Consider the following 13,830-nt stretch of genomic DNA (forward strand, 5'->3'; position numbering starts at 1 on the left):
ACCAATAAATATGGTGATCCAGCTGTCTCCCATCCTCCACCCCAGTCAGCCCCTTGAAAGTCTGGGTGGGTAGCTTTATTTAGTATGCAGCCTTCAGCCTGTTTGGCTTAGATTTAGATGTGAACTTCTCATGTGAACTGAATTTTTGATGAGCCAGTCTCCTGGTGAAAGCTGTCTGAATATATAAAAGCCAGTTGGTGAAATAGCTCTTCAATGCTCCCAAGCCAGAGTGCTCCTTAAGAGCTGCTTAATATTCAAAAACCTGGCCCCAAAACCGTTTCTTTTCCTCTCTTTTCAGACCGCAGCTGTTGGTGCTTCTGAAACTGGACGAAGATTTGCATGTGAAATACCCCAGACTGTTGACGTTTGCTTCTCAGCTGAAAGCCGGCAAGGGACTGACCATCATTGGAACAGCGATACAAGGCAACTTCCTGGAGAGCTATGGAGAAGCACAGGCGGCTGAACAGGTGGGCGGGGGGGGGGGAGGCTAAACACAAAGTGCATTTGGCAAGAAAGTTTATATGGCTTTCTAAGGCCTGAGGCTCCATCCAGAAAAAGCCTCTTGGCAGGCAAGCAAATCGTTTTCTAGCCAATAATATGTTTTCAGTTTTTTCTAAGGCTACAGCTGAACCAAAGACTAAAGAATGTCTGAGTGCAGTGTTGTTTTGTTTATTCAAGGCTTTTTTTTCCAGCAAAGGCTGTGTGTCCTTCATACTAAAAAAAAAATTAAATTCCCTACCAAAAAAGTGAAATTGTGCTGTGTCAATGAGACTTGTTTCTGGGCTCCATTTAGAGTTCTGGTCTTGAACTTTATGGCTTGAGATCAGGGCCTTTAAGTTTGCTTGTCAGTACAGACTGACCATTTTGCATGCATTTGACTGGCGTGTGACTGCCCAAGCATGTGCCATTTTCGGCTCCGAAAGGGTGTGGAACGGGGCAGGGGTGGGGTGGGCCTACACATGCAATTACCTGATGCAACCCCTGCACAAACCGGGAGTTGCTTATACACTAATATTTTAATCAGGGACCTTTTCCTGGGTTTCTCCGCCATCTTGAGTTATGGTGAGAGGTTGCTGAGGAAAGAGCTTTCTCAGTGGTGGCAGCCATTATGGAATGCTCTACCTAGGAAGGCTGGTCTGACATCATTTTGGCTCTAAGGCAAGACTTATTTTTCCCCCAGACCTTTAAAGTTAACTTTTTCTGTTTTGTCTTTGCGGGTGTGCATGTGTTATGCTGCTCTACATATTTTTTCATGTATTTTTGTAAGTTTTTTTCATTTGTTTTCTTGTGTGTTGAAATTTCATAATCTGCCCTGGGAATCTGAGAGGAGGAGAACAATAAAGAAACAATCATTTAAATGCATACACTTAAAAGTAAAGAAAATAAAGAAAATAAAGAAACAATCATTTAAATGCATACACTTAAAAGTTATGCAAATAGATCGTACTGTGCAGTTTCTTGTTATTTGCAAAATTTATGCTGTATATTCCCTCTTTGTTACCGATTTTATTCCATTTTTGTTAGTTGTGAGTAGAGAGCAGACACAGGCACCATTTTTCCAACCTTCAGAAATCTTGCTCAGGCATCGCTCTAGACTCAGGTATTTCAGCCAACAAAGCCACATATATAAATCTATTTCTTGGAAATCCCTGTACTAATTATTCTTTTGGTAAGGAGGAACCTCCCATAAATACAAGTCAACATGTGCAAGTGGAGAAATCTGTTTTGCATCTTCCAATGTTTTTAGAGTTGACCTCTTAATGGGAGACACCTTAATCCTGTTGGCTGTCTTACAGACAATCAAGAATATGATCGAAATTGAGAAGGTGAAAGGATTTTGCCAAGTCGTCGTAGCTAATAAAGTCCGGGATGGCATTTCCCACTTGATACAGTCGTGCGGATTGGGAGGCATGAAGCATAACACAGTGGTCCTGGGGTGGCCGTATGGCTGGAGGCAAAGTGAAGACTCAAGAGCCTGGAAAACCTTTATAGGCAAGTTCTTAGGATGTTGGTTGGTGTTCTTGCTCTTGATGTGTGAAAAATGCTGTAAATTTGGTTTCTCATAGTAGAAAGCCCAATTTGGGGTGGAATGGTGTGTTTCCAAAAAAAGAAAGCTGCCTCTGGAGTGGTAGCATCACTTTGAATCCCCCCTTCCCCATTTATTGCAGCTGGTGTTGACTTTCACCATGCTTTGATGCCATTGTGTGTATCTCTGCCTGTGCTTTGCATCAGTAGTGGCTGCTCTCCATTGGATCTGGTAGGGTGGAAGGCAGAGTGGCCAACATTAGGTGGAGCCACAGCCGATGAGAGGCTGAGCCAACTGACTCTAGTTTTCCTTCCATCCTCCTCCCTGTTGAGTTCTACAAGAGCATCACTGAGACTAAGGGGGACAGCCAAAGCCACCCACTAGTAGAAAGGCAGGTTAGTGTTGCACAACCCTGTTTGCTTTGTATTACAATGCGTCTTTATTCCTTTTGCCTCCAGACACTGTACGCTGTACAACTGCAGCCCACCTTGCCTTGCTGGTGCCCAAAAACGTTTCCTTCTACCCTGGCAATCATGAGCGTTACAATGAAGGGAACATCGACGTCTGGTGGATTGTGCATGATGGAGGCATGCTGATGCTGCTTCCTTTTCTGCTCAAACAGCATAAAGTAAGAGTGCCAGGAGCTAGAGGGACAGGTTGGGCTCACCCATTTGCTTGTGTATGTCAATCCAAGCTGTGGAATACTGGCCACGTTCACACCATACATTTAAAACGTTATGATACCACTTTAAACAGTCATGGCTTCCCCCAAATAATTCTGGGAGCTGTCGTCTGTTAAGGGTGCTGACAATTCCCCTCCCAGAGCTACAGTTCTTCCGAGTTCCCTGTGAAGAGGGATTGATAGTGAAACCACTTCCAGGAATTGTAGCTCTAGCAGTGCAATGGTGGCTCCTAACAATTCTCATGCACCCTTCCAGAATTTTTGGGAGGAAGCTGTGACTGTTTAAGGTGTTTTCCTAGCACTTTAAATGTATGATGCAGATGTGACCACTAGCTTATTATTTTGTATAACTGGCTCCGCCTGAAAGCACCCAAGCAATCTACAAGGTTTTTAAAAGAGAGTACATATCCTAAAAAAAGCGGGACGCGGGTGGCGCGGTGGGTAAAAGCCTCAGCGCCTAGGGCTTGCCGATCGAAAGGTCGGCGGTTCGAATCCCCGTGGCGGGGTGCACTCCCGCTGCTCGGTCCCAGTGCCTGCCAACCTAGCAGTTCGAAAGCACCCCCGGGTGCAAGTAGATAAATAGGGACCGCTTACTGGCGGGAAGGTAAACGGCGTTTCCGTGTGCTGCGCTGGCTCGCCAGATGCAGCTTTGTCACACTGGCCACGTGACCCGGAAGTGTCTCCGGACAGCGCTGGCCCCCGGCCTCTTGAGTGAGATGGGCGCACAACCCTAGAGTCTGTCAAGACTGGCCCGTACGGGCAGGGGTACCTTTACCTTACCTTACATATCCTAAAACCATTTTAGAAAAATGCTCAACAAAATATAGTGAAGTCCATATATAAATCAACAGAGGCAGTAGCCTTCGAAACAAGCAACATTTGAAGAGTATCTCGGCAGTTGGTCCATATGGTTGAAATTTACTTAGCTTCATTTGTAGGTGCTGCTCTAAGAGCTGACATTCGCATGAAACAGGAAGTTACACAGAAAGTCCCTCCAAGAAGAGGAACTCTTTCTGCTGAGGTCTCAAACTGCCATTGCTATTTTGGCATGACTGTTGCTGCAGCATTTGGGAAGGAGACAAACAACCTCAGCTGGTGATTTGGAGGTGCCCGGTGCTCCGATTAGGAGAGCCAAATGTTGACAATCACCTACTTTTTAGTTCATATAATGCAGCACTTCTCAACCTGGTGTTTTGGGCTACAGTTCCCATCAGCCCCATCCTGGTGTAACATGTCATGCACACCATTTTCCTATCTCAGTGTCAGAATATAGGTAGCTGTTTGAATACCAAGTCAGACCATTGGTCGCTCTAGCTCACTATTTTCTACTACTAAGGTTGGCTTCAACTTTTGAGTTCTAGGAAGGAGCTTTCCGCAGCCCTGTCCGGAGATACCTGTGACTTTTTGCATGCAAGGCATGTGCTGTACAACTGAGCTTACAGCCCTTCACACATTTATACACAACTATGTAACTTAGGAACACAGGAAGCTCCTTATATAAATCAGACCATTGGTCCACCTAGCTTTGTATTGTTGATGCAGGCTGACAGTGGCTCTCCAGGGTTTCAGGCAGGTTTCCCTTGCATTTATAAAACTTAAAAGAGCGGTTTTTCGTTTGTCTTTTTAAAGGTTTGTGCAGCCTTGCATACTACCAGATTCTACAGGCTCTGCATACATGTTCGAAAGTTTTGAGAAGATACACATATATTTTCTGCTTCTACAGGTTTGGCGAAAATGTAAAATGAGAATTTTCACTGTAGCTCAGATGGATGACAACAGCATCCAGATGAAGAAAGACCTGGCCACCTTCCTCTACCACCTCCGAATAGAGGCTGAAGTAGAAGTAGTGGAAATGGTAATGAGGTTTATCTTGTTCTGCGGTCGATCGGGGTTTGGGACAATGCATTGTGTGTAGCTATAAGACTGTCGTTCTTGTTTTTGTAGCAAAACAGCGATATCTCTGCCTACACTTACGAACGGACTCTGATGATGGAGCAGAGATCTCAGATGCTGAGGCAGATGAGATTGACCAAAACGGAAAGAGAAAGAGAGGTATGTTTTGCTTTGGTATCAAATCATGTAAAGTGTTGATGAAAGTGTCCCAAAATCTGCAGACACCTCTTTCACCAATTCTTCTCTAATTGCCACGTTCACCTCACCATATTGGAAAAAAGGGTTATTTTAAAAAATGCTATTCTGGGAAACTTCACTTGGGAGGTTCGGCCATAAATGAAATGCCACCACTGTCCAGTTGCCACCCATCCCACCTCAGACAATGGGGAATGAGGAAGTGATTGCTTTAAGATATGCGTTTCACATCCCCCTCCCCATTGGAATTGGGCACATGCATTGAGATGAGGTTTGCACTTAAAACCTAGTCTTTTGTGCCCAAACACCTGCAACAAGTTTCACTCCTACACCTCAGTTTTCAGTGGTGCTCTCATGTTTCTAAATGCAAGTGTCTGTTTTGCCAAAACAAAATCCTTGTTTCTCTCAGTCAGTCAGCCTTGTGCATAAGCCCACAAATGTTTTTAATTGTCATTGTGCCCACATGTACCTTTGGTAGCTTGAAAGAGGAGAGGTTGGCAGCATCATTAGGAACGGGACTAAAAATGAGAGCCGCCAATAGCGTATCAGCCAGTATCATAATGCCTTTATACAAATTGATGATGTAGCTGCCCTCGGAATACAGTGTACAATTCTGATCCTCACATCTAAAAAAGGGTATTGGTAGAGCTGAGGAAAAGAGCAGTGCAAATGATCAAGGAGCTGGATCGGTTCCTCTGTGAAGAAAGATTGCAACCTTTGGGGCTATTGAGAGTGTGGGAACATGACTGGTGTATAAAATTATGGCTAAAACCTGCTGTATGTTACCTCCAGTGCTTCTGAATACCAGTTGCTAGGAACAACTGTGGGAGAGAGCTGATTTGCTCTAGCCCTCCTTGTGTGCTTTCCATAGGCCGCTGTTTAGGGAAGTGGTGTGTTCCAATAGATCTCTTCTTCTTTTCTGTTCTTGCCTGCTTGGTCACCTGGAAGCACAGCCTTGACTCGCAAAAGCTGGCCTTACCAGGGGCTGTTTACAAGCCTGCTGCAAATGATGTTGTATTTGCAAGGCCATAGCAAAGCTTGGATTGTGGGAAAGGTGGTAGCCCCCCCTCCCCTTAATGAAATCCATGTGACCTACACACATGCACACACACTTTTAGCAGAATCCTAGCCCTTCTGTAAGCTTCAAAAACAGCAGTTGAGGTCTGGGCCACAGTTGCATTGATAGCTCTTTGCCTTCTTGTGCTGTACCAAGACATTTCAAAATCTCTTTCCTCCTCAATCATTTCCAGCTGCTGACTCTCAAAAAGCATTAAGTAGAAGAGCCATAGACTGTTGACTTCTGAAAACAATATACCTGCATGTTTATTCTTCCAGGCTCAGCTGGTGAAGGACAGGCACTCTATTATAAGGTTAGAAAGCCTGTACTCCGATGAGGAAGATGAAGGGGAAGCAGTCCCAGAAAGGATCCAGATGACATGGACAAAGGAGAAATGCGACTCTGATAAGCGAATCCGTAACAATGCAGTGGAGAACTTCAGAGAGCTCATCAGTATTAAACCGTAAGTGCAGAGGTTCCTTCTGAGCCAGGATATCCACACCTTAATCCATGTCTGTAGCATCGTTGGGGGCTCAGGCTTTATATTTTGCCTTTTGGTTTGGCAGCACAAGAGCGAAGTATTTGAAATGGTGTTTCTTCCACAAAGGGTGGGGTGGCATCGGGAGGCCAGGAACGCATACATGCCTCTTTGGTAATGCATTAGTTATCTGAAAGTGTGGCTCATTTGCATGCTGAGAGCATTGATAGCAGAGTGGGGTTGTGAGATTCTCATATTGCTATGGGCCTTGTGATGTCAGACTGGAGGCAAAGCTAAGGAGTGGTGTAGGAGCTGAGAGAGGAAAATGCAGGGAGGGACTTGAAGGTTGCTGGATAATGTGTGTGAAGGACATCATGTGATCTGGTCCACACGTCACATTAAGCCATCATTAAAATAAACCATGGTTTCATGGGAGCAAGCAGCGTGCTGTGCATTCATCCGAAATCTTGGGCACCAAGCTCATCCCCTACTGCCATATAACAAACTATGGTCTGACTTACCATGTCATCCAAACCCTGTCTTGTGATTTGTTTCTTTGCAGCCAAGCAACCAAGCAAAAACCAAGGTTTGTTTTGAGAGAAGCCAACCACAAGTCTGGGTTTGGATGGCATAACAAATTCAGCTGTGGCTTCCTTCTCAGCAGGGGCAGCAGCACCAAGAGTTGGGGGAGTAAAGCACCCTCAGTTAAATCTTGAGCACACTGCTCATCCACATCAAACCATCATTTGTTTTAACAGGTTTAATGTGCCTTGAGAACCAGGTCACTATGGTCATGATTGTGCTTTGCAATAAGCCAGGGTATCTTGATTACTGTGATTTATTGTTCTGGTCTTAAGGCCAGACTAAAATGTTTTCTCTTTTTGTGTCCAAAGACAATTGGCTTTTTTCTGTTTATGCTAACATTAATTTTATCATTACGGTTTGCTTTCATGCTGTCAGTGAATGGGAAAATCTGTAAGTTTGCTTGGTTTGAATAATCTAAATCTATATCCTCCTCTTAGATGTCATGGTGGCAGTTGCATAGGCAGGAGGTGTGGATTTGGGATCGTATTTTAACAGCAAATGGTGTGTGTGCAGCAAAAAGCCTCCCCTAAGTTTCTCTCTCAGAAGGGGACGGGAGAAAAGGTTTTTTAAAGACTCTGATGGGTCATACCAAAACCCTTAAAGGTAAAGGGACCCCTGACCATTTGGTCTAGTCGTGACCGACTCTGGGGTTGTGGCACTCATCTCGCTTTATTGGCCGAGGGAGCCAGCGTACAGCTTCCGGGTCATGTGGCCAGCATGACTAAGCCGCTTCTGGCGAACCAGAGCAGCGCATGAAAACGCTGTTTACCTTCCCGCCGGAGTGGTACCTATTTATCTACTTGCACTTTGATGTGCTTTCGAACTGCTAGGTTGGCAGGAGCAGGGACCGGGCAACAGGAGCTAACCCCATCCGGGGATTCGAACCGCCAACCTTCTGATCGGCAAGTCCTGGGCTCTGTTGTTTAACCCACAGCGCCCCCCCCCGCGTCCCACCAAAGCCCTTAAAGGTAAAGGTACCCCTGCCCGTACGGGCCAGTCTTGACAGACTCTAGGGTTGTGCGCTCATCTCACTCTAGAGGCCGGGAGCCAGCGCTGTCCGCAGACACTTCTGGGTCACGTGGCCAGCGTGACGAAGCTGCTCTGGCGAGCCAGAGCAGCACACGGAAACGCTGTTTACCTTCCCGCTAGTAAGCGGTCCCTATTTATCTACTTGCACCTGGGGGTGCTTTCGAACTGCTAGGTTGGCAGGCGCTGGGACCGAGCAGCGGGAGCGCACCCCGCCGCGGGGATTCGAACCGCTGACCATGCGATCGGCAAGTCCTAGGCGCTGAGGTTTTACCCACAGCGCCACCCGCGTCCCTGTAGCTGCTAGACATGATTAACTGGTCTGATCCAGGAGAAGTCATATGTTCTTACTTACAAGAAATGGGAAATTAAAGTAAAAGAAAAAAAAAAGTAAATTAAGAAATTAGAGTAAAAGTAAAGGCATTTACTAGCTTCATCGGAGTTGAAACTGATCATTAGGCTGGTTGATGGGCATTTGGCCAGAAGCCATTTTATAAGGATGCTGGCAATAGTTGTGAATGCCCAAAGGAGCAGATTGAACTTCTTGTGGGCCAGAGAAAGACTGCAGATGTTGCATGACTTGGTGTATTGATATTTGGCAATTATTTTATTAGCATCCTGGTTGGATGGTGGAATGCTACAGCAAATGCACCCTGTTTTAGTCAAAACGAGCCCCCCTTTCTATCCCATTCCTTTTGGTCCTCAATGTGCCAAAAGAAATGCAACATCCTAAACCTTTTTCTTTGGTTCTCCCTCTGTCCCATGTCAAAGTGCTTGTAATTCCGGTTAACTGCCCACTTGAAGATTTCCTGTTCACTCAGTTTTACTCTGTACCTTGATTTGTTCTTGGATTGCTTTTTCTCCAGGAGATTGAGATAGGAAATCATGTAATGGCATTAGCTTTTCACTTAGTTACAGCTCTTCCTATATGGCCCTTACAGGATGTATAAAAAGGGCCAATGCAAAAATGGGGAAATTTCATATTTCATTCAATGAGATATGAAGTGACAGAATTGCATTTTGATAACCTTATATGTGTGGTGTTTGCTGATATAACCTACCAAAAACAGAAGCAGAATGGGGACATGGGGTGCACACACCAGCATTTCAAGATTTTGGCAGTCTTTGAGAACCTACCTTTTTAGTGAGAGGGAACTAAACTTTTTGAAACATTCCATGTTGGCGATGCTTTTCATTAGTACTCTTAAGCTTGCAATTGCTGACTTCTAACACCACTTGTAATTGTGACCTTTCAACAGAAACCAGTCAAATGTCCGGAGGATGCACACTGCTGTGAAGCTGAACGAAGTCATTGTAAACCGATCCCATGATGCACGACTTGTTCTTCTCAACATGCCTGGCCCTCCCAAGAACACTGATGGAGATGAAAACTGTATCCTTTTTCATGGCAATTTAATGACCCCATGTAGAACACACAGAAACAAACAAACTCGAAAGAGGCTTCACAGTTGGATTCATCTGAGGATGAATATTATTATTAATACTACTATAATAATAAACTCATTACCCATCCTTCACTCTAAGGTCCAAGAACAAGTTACAACAGTTTTAAATACAGCATTAAAACCATCTTTTTTAAACTAATTTTTTTAAAAAATAAGGTGGGTCCCCACACACACACACACACACACACACACTCGTACCTTGGAAGTCAAACAGAATCCGTTCTGGAAGTCCGTTTGACTTCCAAAATGTTCAGAAACCTAAGCGCGGCTTCTGATTGGCTGCAGGAAGCTCTGGAAGCCCATTGGACGTTCTGCTTCCAAAAATAGTTCACAAACCAGAACAGTCACTTCCAGGTTTGCAGCGTTTGGGAGCCAAAATGTTCAAGAATTAAGCTATTCGAAAACTGCAGGGATAAAGAGGTGGTACTTAAGCATTTGCCAAAAACTGTATAATGAAGTTGCCAGATGCAGCTCTGTGAGGAGTTCCACAATTTAGGAGCTGCCGCCGAGAATGCTGCCTCCTGGGCCGCCACCCCAAGCTTCTGAGGGCAGAGGAAGAGGGCCCATCCGTTGATCTTAGCACCCAGGAAGGCTTGTAGGGAAGGAGGTGGTCTTTCAGATATTTGGGCCCTCAGTTGATTAGGGCTTTAAATGCAAAAATGAGGAATTCAATTTGAGTCCAGAAACAAACTGGCAACCAATGCAGCTGATTTAGAACACTGGTTATATGTGATCTAAATGGAACCACAGCCAGTAATTTGGCCATTGCATTTGGGGCCAGGTTTCCAAGTCATCTTCAAGGGCGGCCCCATGTAGAGTACATTGCAATAATCCAATCAATGTTATGTACAGTAGACAAATCATTTCTGTTCAAAAGGAGTCGTAGCTGGTGAACCGGCCAGAGCTGAAAAAAGGCACTTGTAGCCAGAGGTCGTCTGAGCATCCAGGAGAGAGACTGCTTGGCTAAGAGGAACATTGCAGGCTTTCTGCTATTTGTTTATGGCCTGGGCCCCAGGTAAGCTCATCTTCCTTTTGACACTTCACTCAACTGGTGCTGATCCCAAGCGCCTTTGGAGCTTGTTAGTTAGCTGTGTCTTTGTTTTATTCCTGCATTGCAGAGAGTTGGGACAGATGAACCTTGGGGTCCCTTCCAACTCTACAGTTTTTTGTTGTTGTTTTTTGCTGTGTGTGCGCGTGGTGCTCACCTGTTAGTTTTAGGTTCTATTTTGTTGTTGTGCGCATCATGATATAAAAACAATCTGTATCACTTTGTGTATTCTTAAATTGAAAGTGGGAAAGTAAAGGCCATCATGATACTAAAATACAGTTCTGTTTCTACCCAAAGGGAGGGGCATACAGGGACCTGAGTTTCCAGGTAGAGATTTTTCTCAAACATTTGCAAATTATAGTAGTAATGCATCATTCAGCTAGAATTTAACTCTTTGAAGTCCCATTGGCCTTAGTGAAAGAATTCAACTCTCTGTGAGGGTTAATCTCTATTTGAATTGTGTCCCTTGAGTTGCATTTGTTCCAAAGAGATTTCAGATTGTTTTAAGTGTGCATGAAGGCTATTTACTTGGTATAGAACTCTATAAAGGCTTTTCATGTCAATCTATAGAGGTTTCTTGCCTTGACTTCAGCTGACCCAGATATGGAATTTCTTGAGGTCTTGACCGAAGGCTTGGAGCGAGTGTTACTTGTCAGAGGTGGTGGCCGAGAAGTCATCACTATCTACTCTTGATCCAAACAGAACAGCACCTGACACCATTTACCCTTTATGATAAAAGGACATTCCGGTTCTTGATGGAAAATGGGGCTTTTCTTTTTCTCTGCCTCTATCTGAACTATTCTCTTCCCCAAAAAGCATACACAAATCACTGTATGTCTATAATGCATGTTCCACTGCATTATTCCAGTTCCAACATACATATCTGTTGGGGTGTGATTGTATTGTACCATTCTGCTTAGGGACACATTTAATCATGACTCTGATGTAGCTCTGCTTCTGCTTTCATATTCTGGCAGACGTTTGTACAGTTCTGATACTGAACCTTCTTTTTTTTAAGGAAATAAAAGTACAGAATTTTTAGTAACTGAATGTAATATATTAGAACTGAGCTCTGTTATCAGGTAGGAATATTTTAAACAAATACTTTACCGTAGGGTATAGAGGGGGCACTTTGCAGGGCAGCTAGTTTCTGCTGCTGCTGATCCTCTGTAACTTGTAAGTAACAGGGGGAGAAGTATCCTAACCAGCACTGTCTAAATCATTGGTGGCTAAGCTGTGGCCTTCCAAATGTTTTTGGACTATCTTCAGCCCTAGCCAGCTTGGCCCAAGACGATGGAAGTTGTCTAACAATAAATTAGCCATCCCTTTTTTAAAATATACACAATTTTTGTAAACTCAGCTCCAAATTTGTGTTGAATAAAGAAATACATTTTGAGAAACATTTTAAATTATGAAAATTATGTACGTAGATTGCTTCAATATGCAAGAGACTTATAGGTCTCTTGATTGAAAATGACCCTGTCTTCCCCCTTATTTATTTTTTCTATTTATTTGTTAGAAACATGGCAGTAAGAAAGCAGCCAGTGTAGACTAATGATTGTTGTCTGCTGCCTGCAGGCCATTTTTAGCTGGAGCAGTCTGTTATAAATGCATAGCTAGATGTTTTAATAGTTTATTTAAATAAATTAGATCAAAGTTCGTGTGTAGCTCTGCTGTTTCAAATAGTTGCAGGCTACTATGCTGTAAATGGGTAGATTATACTTGTCCAAGAATGTCAGTGCACCCTTTGGGTGGCATACTGGTCACAGATTGAGGGTTGATGGGAGGGGGGAGAGGAAAGCTTTTTATAACCAGGAAGTCTAAAGGTTTTTTTTATCGCACCCATTAAGTTGTATTTACTGTACAGGAGGTCTGTATTTTTTTCAAATAAAATATTGCATTCACTTTAGCCAATGTCATCTATCCTGGGAGGAGTACCATTCTTCTGTATGCACTTTGACTCGCCAGCCCTCCAAAACATCGCTACAGAACACACTTGTACACAATTGCCTGTATTGTTGATGCCCAAATCCAGATGCGGAGTGCCACTAGTCTACACTAGGGGGCAGGGAACCACTGTTACTGGAGAACCAAAACCAAGTGATCATTTTGACATGTGAGTGGCCCTACCCATCTGTCAATCGGCAGGCATTAGGCACCTCTCAAGCCGTGGTTTGAATTGAGTGCCTTTTTCTATCGCCCTGCAGGGAGACAAAGGACACCCATCCAGCACTTTAACCACTATACTGTAGTACTTTTCTGGTAAAGTATTGTTTTATTTTCTCAGTGGTTCATTTTTATCCACTATTGCTTCTTTAATGCTGTGTTCCCCCCCCAAAAAAAAGTGGTGTTGTGACATTAACTAAATTATTAGGACTACGGTGGAAGGTGACAATCCTTTATTGGAGGTTTTTAAGCAGAGATAGATGGCCATCTGTTGGGATTCTTTACCTGTGCTCCTCGACTGCAGAGGATAGATGACCCTTGGATTCTCTGGCAACTCTACAGTTCTATGATTCTAGCCACAGTTGCAAAGGAAGAATTAGTGCACTTCTTAACTTTCAGTAACAGGCTGCAAATAAGGCATGCCTATTAGGTGAGTGGTTTGTAACTAATGAGCATAAATTCCATTAGGTGAAGCAAAGCAAATGTTAATCAAAGCATTTACTTGGGGTCCATTAGCCACAAATCTATGGGTTACAACCCCCACACCACTGCCCATCTACTCTTCCTGCACTTCAAGCCTAAGGGGAGGTAAGCATCAAGTCCGTTCGTTATGCATTACATTCCAGAATAACTTGAACACTGAGCTATGGACTGAAGGATCTCCCTGCAGATTTAAGTTATACAAGATACTTTCATTCCCACTCATCTTTGCAGGAGTCTACCAGAAATGTGTCTCACACATAACATTTCTATCATGTATAGGCATTTGCCAATGCAAAAGGAGTTGCTTCTGTAAAAACTAAAACAAAGTTTTAACTGTTGGGCACCTTTTAATCTCTCAAAATAGTACAAACCCATGTAAATTTTAGTGCCAACCAGTCTTTATACACACACACACGCACATACCACTGCTGTATACATACATTTAAAAATAAAATTTCTACCCAAAACAAATCTGGTAAGATTTTACAAGTTAATATTTCAAAAAACACACACACACCCCCTTTTGAAATCTGGCATTCATCAAGCCATTGTGTAGAAATAACCCTGCACAGTCCATAATATCTGTTACTTTTTTCTCCCTTGCAATTTCAGCTGTGCCTTCAAAGGCAAGTTACTGCAGATGATGACAACTGAGGGCAGTGGCAGACTTCTGCCAGGCAACTTTGGGAGAGTAGTTCCACCTACCAAAAGAAGCAAGAGAGAGG

The 13,830-nt window shown here is 43.8% G+C and overlaps 2 protein-coding genes across 5 annotated transcripts in view; one reads left to right on the top strand and one right to left on the bottom strand.

Annotated features, from left to right (window-relative positions):
• SLC12A4 (solute carrier family 12 member 4) overlaps window positions 1-12,365 on the top strand; it is a 62,282-nt gene extending 49,917 nt beyond the window's left edge. For both annotated transcript variants that reach the window (XM_053399554.1, XM_053399555.1), the window contains 8 exons: window positions 299-467; window positions 1,797-1,992; window positions 2,485-2,654; window positions 4,432-4,563; window positions 4,653-4,760; window positions 6,132-6,316; window positions 9,202-9,335; window positions 11,058-12,365. In XM_053399554.1, coding sequence (XP_053255529.1) covers window positions 299-467; window positions 1,797-1,992; window positions 2,485-2,654; window positions 4,432-4,563; window positions 4,653-4,760; window positions 6,132-6,316; window positions 9,202-9,335; window positions 11,058-11,149 — 1,186 coding nt within the window. In that variant the 3' untranslated portion in view covers window positions 11,150-12,365. The remainder of the gene's footprint in view (window positions 1-298; window positions 468-1,796; window positions 1,993-2,484; window positions 2,655-4,431; window positions 4,564-4,652; window positions 4,761-6,131; window positions 6,317-9,201; window positions 9,336-11,057) is intronic.
• A 475-nt stretch (window positions 12,366-12,840) lies between these two features.
• Window positions 12,841-13,830, bottom strand: part of PLCG2 (phospholipase C gamma 2) — a 66,139-nt gene continuing 65,149 nt past the window's right edge. For all 3 annotated transcript variants that reach the window (XM_053399552.1, XM_053399549.1, XM_053399547.1), the window contains one exon: window positions 12,841-13,806. The gene's annotated coding sequence lies outside the window, so the exon portion shown is untranslated. The remainder of the gene's footprint in view (window positions 13,807-13,830) is intronic.

The sequence above is a fragment of the Podarcis raffonei genome, chromosome 8 (assembly GCF_027172205.1).
Source record: "Podarcis raffonei isolate rPodRaf1 chromosome 8, rPodRaf1.pri, whole genome shotgun sequence".
NCBI lineage: Eukaryota > Metazoa > Chordata > Lepidosauria > Squamata > Lacertidae > Podarcis > Podarcis raffonei.